Source organism: Schistocerca americana, chromosome 5 (genome assembly GCF_021461395.2).
Source record: "Schistocerca americana isolate TAMUIC-IGC-003095 chromosome 5, iqSchAmer2.1, whole genome shotgun sequence".
Taxonomy (NCBI): Eukaryota; Metazoa; Arthropoda; class Insecta; order Orthoptera; family Acrididae; genus Schistocerca; species Schistocerca americana.
The window spans coordinates 565,716,807-565,734,449 of NC_060123.1; the positions used below are offsets into that span (position 1 = coordinate 565,716,807).

The 17,643-nt window shown below is 43.8% G+C and overlaps 1 protein-coding gene across 1 annotated transcript in view; it reads left to right on the forward strand.

The window, feature by feature from the left end:
* LOC124616538 (SET domain-containing protein SmydA-8-like) overlaps positions 1 to 17,643 on the forward strand; it is an 80,294-nt gene that overhangs the window by 43,014 nt on the left and 19,637 nt on the right. Inside the window, exon 3 of the mRNA XM_047144856.1 lies at positions 15,326 to 15,650. Within this exon, the coding sequence (XP_047000812.1) occupies positions 15,326 to 15,650 (325 nt within the window). The remainder of the gene's footprint in view (positions 1 to 15,325; positions 15,651 to 17,643) is intronic.

Genomic DNA, 17,643 nt, shown 5'->3' on the forward strand with positions numbered 1-17,643 from the left:
GTGAGATTTTTTGTGGACAAAACTTTTTTAAGGTTTTTATCTCTTCCATTATGTTTCCCCTTTTTTATATTTTTGTCCGCCATATTTTCTCCTCTGTAATTTTAAATGTCTTCTGTTGTATCATTATTGTCTCTTGCCTGAAGAGCAGCGCATATACTGCTGCCAGCCCACCCCAGATGGGGAACTGAAATACAATAAAGGAAAAAAATCTATGGGTCGGAATGGTGAATAAGCTTTTTGTTATAAGACGCTTAAGATTAAAACGGATATACATACATTAACCGCCTGAACATAGTATCAGCTACAGGTAATACATTTATAATTTTTAAATACATTTTTAAATGTAGGCTTCATAGACAATATTGGTCATTAGTATAAAATGAAATCATTCAATAGTTAGAATTACGGCACACACTAGCGATGATATAAAGTAAACGTACAATCCTGGCCAAGACAAGTCTACTAGAATCAAACTTAGGCCCTAGTTTGTGGAAGAAATTTGTGAGAGTGTGCGTTTTTAGCGCAGCATTGTATAGTAGTCAAATATGAAATGTAGGAAAATATGAACAGAAGAGAATCGTAGCATTTGAGATGTGGAGCTATAGAAGAATGTTGTAAATTAGGTGGACTGTTAAGATAAGGAATGAAGTAGTTCTCCGCAGAATCGACGAGGAAAGAAATGTACGGAAAACACTGACAAAAAGAACGGCCAGGATAACAGGATATCTGTCAAGCCATCAGCGAGTAACTTCTGTGTTACTAGAGGCAGCTGTAGTGGGTAAAAACTGTAGAGGAAGACAGAGATTGGGATACATCAAGCAAATAGTTGAGGACATAGGTTGCAAGTGCTACTGGGAGTCGAAAAGGTTACCGTAGTAAATTCGTGGTGGCTCGAATCAAAACAGTCAGGAGACTGACGCCTGAAAAAGAAAAAAACAAAAAAGCATTCGTACATCACTCAAGACATCCAGTTGTGGAAAGCTGAGGTTGTAGAATGGGCGGAGAGGGGGACAATGAGATCTCTCGGAAAGGAATACGACAAATGAAAGATATAAATAAAACAAACAAGATAACACATGTAGGTAGAGCTGCAGAATCATGGCCATATTTTCATGTGCGCAAAGCAGACCCTTAGATTGAAAACCATTTTGTTAAGTAATTACAAAGAAACAGTACAACATAGGGTAGATAGACAAGACTGGTCATTAATGTAAACTAATAACATTAAAATTGAAAGAGTTACAGCAATAAAAAGCACAGCCCTAAAGTGAACATGCAACCGAAAATCAGCCAAGGGCCATGCAGGCGACGAAAGCTGAGGCTGGAGAGTGGGAGGAGCGGGAAACAGCGACATCTATCGGGAAGGAAGTTGACAAATGAGACACACTCAGTAAAACCTAAAACTGCAGGGAAAATTCCAGAAACATTACCATAATTTCATGTGCAAAATGTATCCCCCTAGCATAAAAAACCGCTGGATGAATTACTTACATAGCAATAGTGCGGCATGGTGTGCAACATTGGTCTTGACAGCACTGATACAACCTTCAAGTTACCTAAAAATGTTCGCATACCTCTTTTGTGACTTCACGTCACACCTGTTATCCTCACCGATTCAGAATGGGCTACTAATTACTAGAAAGCCGTGGCTCACATTAGCAGTATGTGAAATATAACCTCCCCCTCTCTCCTAACATCGGCTAGGGATATCTTAAAGCCACTAAAATGTACAACTTTGACTTTGAAGGTCTTCGGATAGCATTAAATACGTTCAAACAGCCCTCCAACCTCCAACTAAATTACTCTACTCGATGAGGAAGGCAACAACACCCCCAAAATACCTATTACTTTAGTATCTTAGCATTTTGAGTATTTTGTAAGGTGATACAGCAGTGTAGAAAGATTTTAGTGACATTACCGAACGAGGTGGCGCAGTGGCCAGACACGGGACTCGTATTCGGGAGGACGGCGTTTCAAATCTCAGTCCGGTTGGCTCGGAATGTGGTCAGGATGTAGTGGGGTATCGACTGTGTTGTATCAGAGGGACCATCCTGGCATTTGCTTTAAGCTATGCACGAAAACCACAGGAAACTTTTAGTCTATGTGTGTGGACAGGCATTTGAACTGCCGTTTTCCTGAACGCGATTCTGATGTCTTGCCACAGTGTAAGCAAAGTACCATGTAGCGTAGCTACTACACTGTAGTGTTATATAAATATCTTAACCACTTTCTTTTGTTTTCATTCTGTAGTATATTTAATAATAAAGCCGCGAGGTCTAAGAGGCCTTACCACGGCCCGCGCGGCTCCCCCCGTCGGAGGTTCGAGGAGTCCTCCCTCGGGCTAGAGTGTGTGTGTGTGTGTGTGTGTGTGTTTTGTCCATAGCGTAAGTTAGTGTAAGTTAGATTAAGTAGTGTGTAAGCTTAGGGACCGATGACCTAAGCAGTTTGGACCCATAAGATCTTACCACAAATAATAATTTTGTTTCAACTATATTGTTGTTAATAATGTCGATACCTAAAGGCTTCACCTAAATGTAATGCAAAAGAATCGTATCATCCATAAGGCGGCATCATGCAACTATTTATTTGTAAACGTATTTCTTTATTAAATTTAAATACGAGAAATTCAAGAGCACAGGATATGACGTGATGCAGGCATACGCGGAGCGTTATGTAAAGAAGGCGGTGAGCCGCTACAGGATGATATAGCAATTACCAGTGCACATGACCGGAAATGGTTGGAGTATCCGGTGTGCTGGAAAACAGCTTCTTTCTTGAGTGCTGTAGAATCTAGAAGGTTCTTTGCGTATATACACTCCTAGAAATTGAAATAAGAACACCGTGAATTCATTGTCCCAGGAAGGGGAAACTTTATTGACACATTTCTGGGGTCAGATACATCACATGATCACACTGACAGAACCACAGGCACATAGACACAGGCAACAGAGCATGCACAATGTCGGCACTAGTACAGTGTATATCCACCTTTCGCAGCAATGCAGGCTGCTGTTCTCCCATGGAGACGATCGTAGAGATGCTGGATGTAGTCCTGTGGAACGGCTTGCCATGCCATTTCCACCTGGCGCCTCAGTTGGACCAGCGTTCGTGCTGGACTTGCAGACCGCGTGAGACGACGCTTCATCCAGTCCCAAACATGCTCAATGGGGGACAGTTCCGGAGATCTTGCTGGCCAGGGTAGTTGACTTACACCTTCTAGAGCACGTTGAGTGGCACGGGATACATGCGGACGTGCATTGTCCTGTTGGAACAGCAAGTTCCCTTGCCGGTCTAGGAATGGTAGAACGATGGGTTCGATGACGGTTTGGATGTACCGTGCACTATTCAGTGTCCCCTCGACGATCACCAGTGGTGTACGGCCAGTGTAGGAGATCGCTCCCCACACCATGATGCCGGGTGTTGGCCCTGTGTGCCTCGGTCGTATGCAGTCCTGATTGTGGCGCTCACCTGCACGGCGCCAAACACGCATACGACCGTCATTGGCACCAAGGCAGAAGCGACTCTCATCGCTGAAGACGACACGTCTCCATTCGTCCCTCCATTCACGCCTGTCGCGACACCACTGGAGGCGGGCTGCACGATGTTGGGGCGTGAGCGGAAGACGGCCTAACGGTGTGCGGGACCGTAGCCCAGCTTCATGGAGACGGTTGCGAATGGTCCTCGCCGATACCCCAGGAGCAACAGTGTCCCTAATTTGCTGGGAAGTGGCGGTGCGGTCCCCTACGGCACTGCGTAGGATCCTACGGTCTTGGCGTGCATCCGTGCGTCGCTGCGGTCCGGTCCCAGGTCGACGGGCACGTCCACCTTCCGCCGACCACTGGCGACAACATCGATGTACTGTGGAGACCTCACGCCCCACGTGTTGAGCAATTCGGCGGTACGTCCACCCGGCCTCCCGCATGCCCACTATACGCCCTCGCTCAAAGTCCGTCAACTGCACATACGGTTCACGTCCACGCTGTTGCGGCATGCTACCAATGTTAAAGACTGCGATGGAGCTCCGTATGCCACGGCAAACTGGCTGACACTGACGGCGGCGGTGCACAAATGCTGCGCAGCTAGCGCCATTCGACGGCCAACACCGCGGTTCCTGGTGTGTCCGCTGTGCCGTGCGTGTGATCATTGCTTGTACAGCCCTCTCGCAGTGCCCGGAGCAAGTATGGTGGGTCTGACACACCGGTGTCAATGTGTTCTTTTTTCCATTTCCAGGAGTGTAGATCTTCCGTTCCGTTGCGTGAAAAATTGTACGGAACGTCTCTGTCGTAGGGAAATCCCCAGAGGTCTTCTGTCCAATATATCGAGGTGTCCCTGACGTCAGCAAGTATTACCATCAGTTTATTACCCCGTCAGATTGAGTAGCCGGTTGTTAATTACAAACTAAAGCACAAAGTATGGAAGGGTAGCCAGTCGAGTAACTTTCACTTTAATAATACACATCAGTTCATCACTTTATAAATATGAGATTGACACGTGTAATTTACCTCGCAGAGACACACGTTAAGAGGATAGAGCCGATTCCTTAATGCCTTGGGGCGCAGTTCACTGAGCCTCCACAAACGACTTCCAAAGCGGACGGAGGTGCAGTTTAACGATCCATAAAAATGTTTGCCTCGGTGCTGGCAAAGCACTTTTACACAATGCTAACACCGTTCGGACACTGTTCCCAGTGTTCGAAACAATTTCTGAGTAGTAGCAGGTTTTACTTCCCCGCAGATACACGTAAGTTGGGTGTCGACCAGGCAGTGGCTTTAGCTGAGAGAAGAAGTCTGATTTTTGCCTGTTAATATGTTTAGAATGATGGATGTGGTGGTGGTGGTTGTTGGGATGTTTAAGGGGGACTAAACAGCTAAGGTCATCAGTCCCTAATGATGGGTGTTCCGCTTTCTCTAGATAGATGCTGCTACATCAAGATGAATAAGTGATTCTGGCGCTTGGCTTTGCATTTGCGTGTTAGTTGACCTATGCTTAATTTCTTCTCGATCTGATGGCCTATTGATTGCGTGATGAAGTGTTAACTTCCAAGATTAGAATATGCAAGTGAGCAAGTCGTTCATTCTGAAGCTTAATTTCAAGTTCTGTTTTAAAAGGCCGACCTAAAGACCCATTTGATAGCGCATTTTCAGATTCTGTTGTTTGTAAGTTTTACACTTAGAAATTCAGAATTCTGTTAGACATTACTTTCGTTCACATACTGGCTAACGTGCTAGTAATTATTACTTTGTGAGTAGCTCTCTCAGTATCTTTAAATGATGCACGGACATCTTGTAAAGGTGTGCACGAGGAGGTGGGAGCCTGAGGTCAACGTCCCTCGTGTGTATTCGCGAATTTGCAGGTGCCAAACGTGACTGTGGTTACGAAACCCATGTATTCATCTGTTGCCGATCAGGAGAAGACTACAGTCCTTAAGCATAAATATTATGCTCATTATAGTCTCGACTATATTATTTTAGTGAGTACCATCTCCTTCCCTGAACACCTACTCATAAAATTGCAGACTTGGTAATTATGTAATGCAACAGTAGAGCAGCACAACGGAGCTACCATTGAGTGCAACGGTAAATTAAATGCTGCAAGGTCAATGTTTGAGGCGCTCGTAGAGGCTACAGTCTGCAGTAATTGTGTTGGCACCACGCCTACACCGGCAAATCATCTACATTTATACCCCGCAAGCCACCCAACGGTGTGTGGCGGAGGGCACTTTACGTGCCACTGTCATTACCTCCCTTTCCTGTTCCAGTCGCGTATGGTTTGCGGGAAGAACGACTGCCGGAAAACCTCCGTGCGCGCTCGAATCTCTCTAATTTTACATTCGTGATCTCCTCGGGAGGTATGAGTAGGGGGAAGCAATATATTCGATACCTCATCCAGAAACGCACCCTCTCGAAACCTGGACAGCAAGCTACACCGCGATGCACAGCGCCTCTCTTGCAGAGTCTGCCACTTGAGTTTGTCAAACATCTCCGTAACGCTATCACGATTACCAAATAACCCTGTGACGAAACGCGCCACTCTTCTTTGGATCTTCTCTATCTCCTCCGTCAACCCGATCTGGTACGGATCCCACACTGATGAGCAGTACTCAGGTATAGGTCGAACGAGTGTTTTGTAAGCCACCTCCTTTGTTGATGGACTACATTTTCTAAGGACTCTCCCAATGAATCTTAACCTGGCACCTGCCTTACCAACAACTAATTTTATGTGATTATTCCACTTCAAATCGTTCCGTACGCATACTCCCAAATATTTTACAGAAGTAACTGCTATCAGTGTTTGTTCCGCTATCATATAATCATACAATAAACGATCCTTCTTTCTATGTATTCGCAATACATTACATTTGTCTATGTTATGAGTCAGTTGCCACTCCCTGCACCAAGTGCCTATCCGCTGCAGATCTTCCTGCATTTCGCTGCAATTTTCTAATGCTGCAACTTCTATGTATACTACAGTAACATCCGCGAAAAGCAGCATGGAACTTCCGACACTATCTACTAGGTCATTTATATATATTGTGAAAAGCAATGGTCCCATAACACTACCCCATAACACTCCCCTGTGGCACGACAGAGGTTACTTTAACGTCTGTAGACGTCTCTCCATTGAGAACAACATACATTGTTCTGTTTGCTAAAAACTCTTCAATCCAGCCACACAGCAGGTCTGATATTCCTTAGGCACTTACTATGTTTATCAGGCGACAGTGCGGAATGTATCCAACGCCTTCGGGAAGTCAAGGAAAATGGCATCTACCTGGGAGCCTGTATCTAATATTTTTGGGTCTCATGAACAAATAAAGCGAGTTGGGTCTCGCACGATCGCTGTTTCCGGAATCCATGTTGATTCCTACAGAGTAGATTCTGGGTTTCCAGAAATGACATGATACGCGAGCAAAAACCATGTTCTAAAATTCTACAACAGATCGATGTCAGAGATATAGGCCTATAGTTTTGCGCATCTGCTCGGCAACCCTTCTTGAAAACTGGAACTACCTGTGCTCTTTTCCAATCATTTGGAACCTTCCGTTCCTCTAGAGACTTGCGGTACACGGCTGTTAGAAGGGGGGCAGGGGGACAAGTTCTTTCGCGTACTCTGTGTAGAATCGAATTGGTATCCCGTCAGGTCTAGTGGACTTTCCTCTGTTGAGTGATTTCAGTTGCTTTTCTATTCCTAGGTCACTTATTTCGATGTCAGCCATTTTTTCGTTCGTGCAAGGATTTAGAGAAGGAACTGCAGTGCGGTCTTCCTCTGTGAAAGAGCATTGGAAAAAGCTGTTTAGTATTTCAGCTTTGGGCGTGTCATCCTCTGTTTCAATGCCGTTATCATCCCAGAGTGTCTGGATATGCTGTTTCGATCCACTTACTGATTTAACGTAAGACCAGTACTTCCTAGGATTTACTGTCAAGTCGGTACCTAGAATTTTACTTTCGAATTCATTGACCTGGCCTTGTAACATTAACCAAAACGGTCTTGCTGCGAACGGCTGAAAGCAAGGGGAAACTACAGCCGTAATTTTTCCCGAGAGCATGCAACTTTACTGTATAGTTAAATGATGATGGCGTCCTCTTGGGTAAAGTACTCCGGAGGTAAAATAGTCCCCCATTCGGATCTCCGGGTGGGGACCACTCAGGAAGATGTCGTTATCAGGAGAAGGAAAACTGGCGATCTACAGATCGGAGCGTGGAATGTCAGATCCCCTAATCGGGCAGATAGGTTAGGAAATTTAAAAAGGGAAATGGATAGGTTAAAGTTAGATATAGTGGGAATTAGTGAAGTTCGGTGGCAGGAGGAACAAGACTTTTGGTCAGGGTTATCAATACAAAATCAAATAGGGGTAATGCAGGAGTAGGTTTAATAATGAATGAAAAACTAGGAGTGCGAGTAAGCTACTACAAACAGCATAGTGAACGCATTATTGTGGCCAAGACAGACACGAAGCGCACGCCTACTACAGTAGTACAAGTTTGTATGCCAACTAGCTCTGCAGATGACGAAGAAATTGATGAAATGTATGATTAGACAAAAGAAATTATTCAGGTAGTGAAAGGTGACGAAAATTTAATAGTCATGGGTGACTGGAATTCGGTAGTAGGAAAAGGGGGAGAAGAAAAAGTAGTAGGTGAATATGGAATGGAAATAAGAAATGAAAGAGGAAGCCGCCTGGTAGAGTTTTGCACAGAGTATAACTTGATCATAGCTAACACTTAGCTTAAGAATAATGACCACAATCTATTGGTTATGAACTGTAGAATAAAACTGAAGAAACTGCAAAGAGGTGGCAATTTAAGAAGCTTGGACCTGGATAAACTGAAAGAAGCAGAGGTTGTAGAGAATTTCAGAGATAGCATTAGGAAACGATTGATAGGAACAAGGGAAATAAATACAGTAGAAGACGAATGGGTAACCTTGAGAGATGAAATAGTGAAGGCAGTATAGGATCAAGTAGGTAAAAAGACGAGGGCTAATAGAAATCCTTGGGTAACAGAAGAAATATTGAATTTAACTGATAGAAGGGGAAAATATAAAAATGCAGTAAATGAAGCAGGCAGAAAGGAATACAAACATCTCAAAAATGAGATCGACAGGAAGTGCAAAATGGTTAAGCAGGGATGAGTAGAGGACAAATCTAAGGATGTAGAGGCATATATCACTAGGGGTAAGATAGATACTACCTACAGGAAAATTAAAGACATCTTTGGAGAAAAGAGAACCACTTGTATGAATATCAAGAGCTCAGATGGAAAAGCAATTCTAAGCAAAGAAGGGGAAGCAGAAAGGTGGAAGGATTATATAGAGGGTCTATACAAGAGCGATGTACTTGAGGACAATATTCTGGAAATGCAAGAGGATGTAGATGAAGATGAAATGGGAGATATGATACTGCGTGAAGAGTTTGACAGAGCACTGAAAGACCTGAGTCGAAACAAGGCCCCGGGAGTAGACAACATTCCATTAGAACTACTGACAGCCTTGGGAGATGGTTCAACTGGTTCAAATCGCTCTGAGCATTATGGGATTGAACATCTGTTGTCATCAGTCCCCTAGAACTAGAACTACTTAAACCTAACTAACCTAAGGACAACACACACATCCATGCCCGAGGCAGGATTCGATCCTGCGCCCGTAGCGGTCACGCGGTTCCAGACTGAAGCGCCTAGAACCTCACGGCCACACCGGCCGGCGCCCTTGGGAGAGCCAGTCCTGGCAAAACTCTACCATCTGGCGAGCAAGATGTATGAGACTTCAAGAAGATTATAATAATTCCAATCCCAAAGAAAGCAGGTGTTGACAGGTGTGAAAATTACCGAACTATCAGTTTAATAAGTCATGGCTGCAAAATATTTACACGAATCCTTTATAGACGAATGGAAAAACTGGTAGAAGCCGACCTTGGGGAATATCAGTTCGGATTCCGTAGAAATGTTGGAACACGTGAGGTAATACTGACCCTACGACTTACCTTGGAAGATAGGTTAAGGAAAGGCAAATCTATGTTTCTAGCATTTGTAGACTTAGAGAAAGCTTTTGACAATGTCGACTGGAATACTCTCTTTCAAATTCAAAAAGTTGCAATGGTCAAATACAAGGAGCGAAAGGCTATTTACAATTTGTACAGAAACCAGATGGCAGTTATAAGAATTTAGTGGCATGAAAGGGAAGCAGCAGCGGTTGGGAAGGGAGTGAGACAGGGTTGTATCCTATCCCCGATGTTATTCAATCTGTATATTGAGTAAACAGGAAAGGAAACAAAAGAAAAATTTGGAGTAGGAATTAAAATCCATGGAGAACATATAAAACTTTGAGGTTTGCCGATGACATCGTAATTCTGTCAGAGACAGCGAAGGACCTGGAAGATGAGTTGATGGACAGTGTCTTGAAAGGCCGATATATGATGAACATCAACAAAAGCAAAACAAGGATAATGGAATGTAGTCGAATTAAATCAGGTGATGCTGAGGAAATTAGATTAGGAAATGAGACACTTAAAGTAGTGGATGAATTCTGCTATATGGGGAGCAAAATAACTGATGGTTGTCGAAGTAGAGAGGACATACAATGTAGACTAGGAATGGCAAGAAAAGCGTTTCCGTAGAAGAGAACTTTGTTAATATAAGGTATAGAGTTAAGTGTCAGGAAGTCTTTTCTAAAAGTATTTATATGGAGTGTAGCCATGTATGGATGTGAAACATGAACGATAAATAGTTTAGAGAAGAAGAGAATAGAAGCTTTCGAAATGTGGTGCTAGTGAATAATGTTGAAGATTAGATGCGTAGATCACGTAACTAATGAGGAGGTACTGAATAGAATCGGGGAGAAGAGGAATTTGTGGCAGAAATTGACTAGAAGAAGGGATCGGTTTGTAGGACACGTTCTGCGGTATCAAGGGATCAGTGATGGATGGAAGCGTGGAGGGTAAGGGATGAATACACTAAGCAGATTCAGAAGGAAGTAGGTTGCAGTAGTTATTCAGAGATGAAGAAGCTTGCACAGGATAGAGTAGCATGGAGAGCTGCATCAAACCCGTCTCTGGACTGAAGACAACAACAACAACAGCAACGCCGATCAGGTACTAAATCTGATTCCTTCAGGTTTGGCCTTCAGTTTTGTTTATCACGAACATTCATCCAGTATTAGTGGTAATTAAGTGTAATCCGTATTACTAAACGGCTAAGACGTTGTATTGTCCCAGTTGCAGGTAGCTACCTAACAGCTTTCGGCAGCAAGAAATATTTGATTTTTTGTATGTCGTATGATTACTGACCGAATTTAAAAATAATTTATATGTGGTCATAATCTCCTTATTGAGAGGCATAATTCTACGTTCAAGGTTTAACAGAATAAGTAAAGTATTCAAGTTAGAGATTGAGTGTATGTGTCGAGACAGAGGAACTTGAGGCGCGGAAATTACTCAGTCTACATTCATCCAGTTTTTGAGAGCGAAAGAATTTACAGATTTCTGACAAACATGACACGTATTTCTAAAATTTTCAAAACCTTTTCTAGCTGACTCCCTCCCACAAACTAATGAAAGTCGAAACGTTTATTTCTAGCTACGTTTCCATTGTTTATGTAGTAAAACCATTGCACCAGGAATGACGTAATTTATAACTTCTTTACTGCTAACTCTATTCGCAACACATTTAGCAGATAGTCTCCATATATACCATTGAAAGTACATGCAAAATTATATCACTGTACCAGTGATAGTTTAGGAGAAATGAAGGTTGCATATGAGTTCGAGTCTTTAAGGAACCGAAGGCGGGTTTTCACTGATTTGTTTAGAAACCACCAAACCTGCTACGTTCCAGACACTTTCCTTTGAAAATACTAGAGTGCTTTCAGTTTTTTTTAAGGGTCCTCGCGCTTAGTTTTTCAGCGATGACACAATATCGGAGTGTGAAATGGTATCTGAGTCGGTCAGTTCTTGTAGTCTAGTGGTATTTTTCAAATTCTGAAGTTTTACGTTAAAACCAATCTATAGAAAGTCATGGTTTGCGCGCACCTGTATTATCGCTTTATTAAACAACCAGTTTCGATCAGAAATTGACCATTCTCATACCACGCAAAAGACGAAAATTAGGCACAGCGAGCAATTAGAAAAACAGTTATAATTTACTGATCACTATTTGTGGCGTATTTTATGCAGATGCACGAAAAATCGTAGCTATTACGAAGCATCACCGAACCTGTTAATTCAGGTATTACACTGGAGCACACATACCACACAATAGATTCTGCGACGAAGCATGTGGCAAGATTGAAGTGCCTTATTATTCTTCTATCTTTCCGATGTTTTTATGACTGAAGGTTGAATACCACTTCAGTATTGCCGCGGGCTTCACCACAGTAGATGTTGTATGCTGTATGTGCTCCAGTTTTGTAGCTGCATTCACATGTTGATTAAAGGCATGATGTTTGGTAACAGTTATTTATCATGCATCTGATAACGATGCCGCATTGCAAGTATACAATACGTATTAAATGATGATTAGTAGGCCTCTATTACGACTGTTTATCTTTACTCTCAGGCAGAGGCAGGGCGCACACAGTGAACACGTGACTTGATCGTTGCGTCATGTATAAAGGCTTAAAGGCAGATGTACGACAAAATAGGGAAAAATTAGAATTTTTAATGGTTAATTTATTGATTGATGTTTTAAGAACGACATCTCAGAGTTTCGTAGTCTAAATCTGCCTAGAAAGGTTTTAAAAATTTTTCTTTGGCCATCTGCGCCAGATACGCTCCCTTTTCCAATGCTTGATCCACACCATCTCTACGCTATTTTCTTTTCTTTTTTTTTTGTCTCAATTTTTCGGTCGCACGATCCTAAGGAACTGCAGAGGTACATAGAACATTATGACAATGATTATAGTAATGGCAGAAATTAGAAGACAGATAACAACTGTGAGGTGCTAACAGACTGACAGACAAAGAAATTCACACATTACAAATATATTGTTGAAAAGCCATCTGGGCCAATGTACATAGTGTGCACACAATGCATTAAGCAGTGTGGGAAATATTCTTACAGAAACTTTCCACAGATGAGAATCCTCGGCCCTTTATGTGTGACATATTGTGTTTTGAAAATATCTGCAGTAGAAGGTAGTGGAAATCCATATACCCATATGGTTTGTCACTTGCTGTTTTAAATGTTATAAAGCCAATTCTCAGATACCTAGCCAACCCTGAACTGCTTAAAAAAATATGTACAGCGGAAAACAGAAAACACGAATCAGACGTTTAATCACCTTACGTGGATGCGTTTCCAGAAAACAGTATTTTTGTCCTCGAGTTTTGTGTAGACAGCTGCATGTGATGTCTGTCCAGTCTTTAATAGTGGAAATGTAAAAAAATGGTACAAATGGATTTAAGCACTATGGGATTTAACATCTGAGGTCATCAGTCCTCTAGACTTAAAACTACTTAAACCTAACTAACCTGAGGACATCACACATATCCATGCCCGAGGCAGGATTCGAACCTGCGACCGTACTAGGAGCACGGTTCCGAACTGAAGCGCCTAGAACCGCTTGTCCACAGAGGCCGGCAGTGGGAATGTAAGCAGGATTCCTCCAGAGAATACGATTCCAGGTGCACGCTGAAGATAGTCAGAGGCATTGATGAAGCAGACTTGACAAAGCCCAAGCAGCAGAAGAATATAAAAAAATTGATGTGAGGGAGGAGAACCACAGGAAGAGAATACTGCAGTAAGACAAAGAAGAGAATTAAGATTATGGATATGGACATTTAACGACTAGAGGTATGGCAGTGTTGTTAGAAAATGAAATAAAAACCTTAAGTGACATCTGCCTTATTTTTGAGATATAATGTACGTTTTCTCAGGGAAGATAGAAGCTAAAATACTGAAATTTCTCACAATTCTTAAAAATGACTTACTAAATAATCCTGTGCAGAGCTTTTTCATTACCTTGTGTTTCATAAAAGTTCTCCTTTACTGTATGAGGAATGCAGAGCTAATTCGGTTAATACAAAAACAGAAAAACTGATTTGAAAGTAACTAAGAGGTTTGATAAAAATCTGTTGCACCTACTTTACTAGCGTTTGATGCAGATGTACACAATGGAGTTTAATACTTGATTCTGTTATGAGACAAGTTACAGTATACGTAAAATGGCAACTACGAATTCAAATCGTTATAAAATGAATGTCCATGAACGTTACCAAACAATAACTGCACAGAAAACCACGCACAATGTTGATATAATAGTCTCCGGTTTTAATACACTATTGGCCATCAAAATTGCTACACCACCAAGATGACGTACTAAAGACGTGAAATTTAACCGACAGGAAGAAGATGATGTGATATGCAAATGATGAGCTTTTCAGAGCATTCGCACAAGGTTGGCACCGGTGGCGATACCTACAACGTGCTGACATGAGGAAAGTTTCCAACCGATTTCTCACACACAAAAAGCAGTTGCCTGGTGAAAAGTTGTTGTGATGCCTCGTGTAAGGAGAAGAAATGCGTGCTATCACGTTTCCGACTTTGATAAAGGTCGGATTGTAGCCTATCGCGATTGCGGTTTATCGTATCGCGACACTGCTGCTCGCGTTGGTCGAGATCCAATGACTGTTAGCAGAATATGGAATCGGTGAGTTCAGGAAACTAATACCGAACACCGTGCTGTATCCCAACGGCCTCGTATCACTAGCAGTCGAGATGACAGGCATCTTATCCTCATGGCTGTAGCGGATCGTGCAGCCACGTCTCGATCCCTGAGTCAACAGATGGGGACGTTTGCAAGACAACAACCATCTGCACGAACAGTTGGACGACGTTTGCAGCAGCATGGACTATCAGCTCGGAGACCATGCATCTCAGTCAGGAGCGCCTGCGATGGTGTACTCAACGACGAATCTGGGTGCACGAATGGCAAAACGTATTTTTTTCGGATGAATCAAGGTTCTGTTTACAGCATCATGGTGGTCACATCCATGTTTGGCGACATCGGGGTGAACGCACATTGGAAGCGTGTATTCGTCATCGCCATACTGGCGTATCACCTGGAATGATGGTATGGGGTGCCATTGGTTACACGTCTCGGTCACTTGTTGTTAGCATTGACGGCACTTTGAACAGTGGACGTTACATTTCAGATGTGTTACGACCTGTGGCTCTACCTTTCATTCGATCCCTGGAAAACCCTACATTTCAACAGGATGATGCACGACCGCATGTTGCAGGTCCTCTACGGGCCTTTCTATATACAGAAAATGTTCGACTGCTGCCCTGGCCAGCACATTCTCCAGATTTCTCACCAACTGAAAACGTCTGGTCAACGGTGGCCGAGAAACTGGCTCGTCACAATACGTCAGTCACTACTCTTGATGAACTGTGGTATGGTGTTGAAGCTGCATGGGCAGCTATACCTGTACACGCCATCCAAGCGCTGTTTGACTCAATGCCGAGGCATATCTAGGCCGTTATTATGGGCAGAGGTAGTTGTTCTGGGTACTGATTTTTCAGGATCTAGGCACCCAAATTGCGTGAAAATGTAATCACATGTCAGTTCTAGTATAATATATTTTTCCAATGAACACACGTTTATCATCTGCATTTCTTCTTGGTGTAGCAATTTTAATGGCCAGTGCTGTATTTTATCTGTAGTAATGTAGGAGATATCGATGTTTAAATGTTGGTATGCATTTTGGATTGCGTCTGCCCATAGCGATTCATCTGTGTGTGCACACTGGGTATGCTAGTGTTTTGTTCGGTGTTCTAGACAGAGAAATGCTGTGGCACTATGTCCCCAGTGGGCTGCCTGTGGCTGTGTGCAGGAGTTCGGGTCTCTGCTGGCTGCGCTGCGCTGCGGGAGCGGTGGCTGCCCAGGCGCCGTGGTCAGCGAGGACCCCCTGGACGAGTCGTCCCCGTGGCGCTGTGGCGCTTGCGGCCGGCAGTTGGGTGCGGCCAAGGCGCGCGCCACGTTGGCAGCCCTGGGGGCGGTGCTGGCCAGGGTGGACACGGGCAGCCCCGAGGCGGTGGCCGCGCGCCTCCGCTGCCCAGCGCTGGCCCAGCTGCTGCACCCCTCCAACCAGGTCGCCGTCGAGCTCAAGAGCTGCCTTGTCTGGCACTACGGACACTCCGCCGGCTACACCTGGCGAGGTGAGGCCGCTCTGCCCTGCCTCGTCACACGTCCACTGTAGCAGTCGGGTAAATTCCAGTCGAACTGCGACTCTATGAACACACTGAAACGCTCTGCTTAACCCGCGGGACAGGACAGGTAGTTTAAATGTGGAAATGGGCCAAAATAAGGGGCTGTCAGTTACACTCGAACATGTTGTTGTCGTCCAGAGACTGGTTTGATGCAGCTCTCCATGCTACTCTATCTTGTGCAAGCTTCTTCATCTCCCAGTACGCACTGCAACCTACATCCTTCTGAATCTGCTTAGTGTATTCATCTCTTGGTCTCCCTCTACGATTTTTACCCTCCACGCTGTCCTCCAATACTAAATTGGTGATCCCTTGATGCCTCAGAACATGTCCTACTAACCAATCCCTTCTTCTTGTCAAGTTGTGCCACAAACTCCTCTTCTCCCCAAGTCTATTCAATACCTCCTCATCAGTTATGTGATCCACCCATCTAATCTTCAGGATTCTTCTGTAGCACCACATTTCGAAAGCTTCTATTCTCTTCTTGTCCAAACTATTTATCGTTCACGTTTCAGTTCCATACATGGCTCCACTTCAGGCAAATACTTACAGAAACGACTACCTGACACTTAAATCTATACTTGATGTTAACAAATTTCTCTTCTTCAGAAACGCTTTCCTTGCCATTGCCAATCTACATTTTATATCCTCTTTACTTCCACCATCATCAGTTATTTTCCTCACCAAATAGCAAAACTCATTTACTACTTTAAGTGTCTTATTTCCTAATCTAATTCCGGCAGCACCACCCGACTTAATTCGACTACATTCCATTATCCTCGTTTTGCTTTTGTTTATGTTCATCTTATATCCTCCTTTCAAGACACACACAACTTTATTATTTGATAAAATATTACAAGAGCCCAGAGAAATTTTTTTTAACACACAGCTTTAATCTTTGGGACTTACCAGGTGAAAGCCACTTTAATTAAAAATGGCTGAAGGCCAATAACTTAAAACGCAAGCATAATCAGAAATTAAAAAGGCAAGCCTTATTTTGTAACGAGGCAACAGCCTTGCCGCAGTGGGTACACCGGTTCCCGTCAGATCACCGTAGTTAAGCGGTGTCGGGCGTGGTCGGCACTTGGATGGGTGACCATCCAGGCCGTCATGCGCTGTTGCCATTTTTCGGGGTGCACTCAGCCTCGTGATGCCAATTGAGGAGCTACTCGACCGAATAGTAGCGGCTCCGGTCAAAGAAAACCATCATAACGACCGGGAGCGCGGTGTGCTGACCACACACCCCTCCTATCCGCATCCTCCAGGGATGCATCCGGCATCTGTTTACAGAGACAAATACTGTCCGTAAACAGCCGATACCAACACACAACGTTCTGTTTATATAGCGGCTCTGTCCCATAATCCGTTCTGAACGCACGCTGCATTGTTGTAACGGTTAAACGTCTAGCGCATACCAATACACAAACCCCCTTTCCTTGCTTTTTCGCCATTTTGTCGAGGCTCTGCACTCATACCGCTAGCAAGCGGACATAATGCAGACTCGGTGAATCTATGTCCCTCTTCATGCATCAGTCACTTTTATACACTGAATAGCCAAAGAAACTGCTAAACTTGCCTAATATAGTGTAGATCCCCTGCGACCATGCAAAAGTGCCGCACTACGACGTTGCATGGTCTAGATTGTCTGAAGTGGTGCTGAAGGCAACTGACACCATGAATCCTGCAGGACTGTCCATATATCCATAAGAGGGGATGGAGATCTCCTCTGCACAGTATGTTGCAAGGCATCCCATATATGCTGAATAATGTACTTGTCTGGGGAGTTTGGTGGCCTCCGGAAGTGTTTAAACTCAGAAGAGTGTTCCTGGAGCCACTCTGTAGCAATTCTGGACGTGTGGGGCGTCGCATTGTCATCCTGGAATTGCCCAAGTCCGTCGGAATGCACAATGCCAAGAATGGATGCAGGTGTTCAAACAGGATGCTT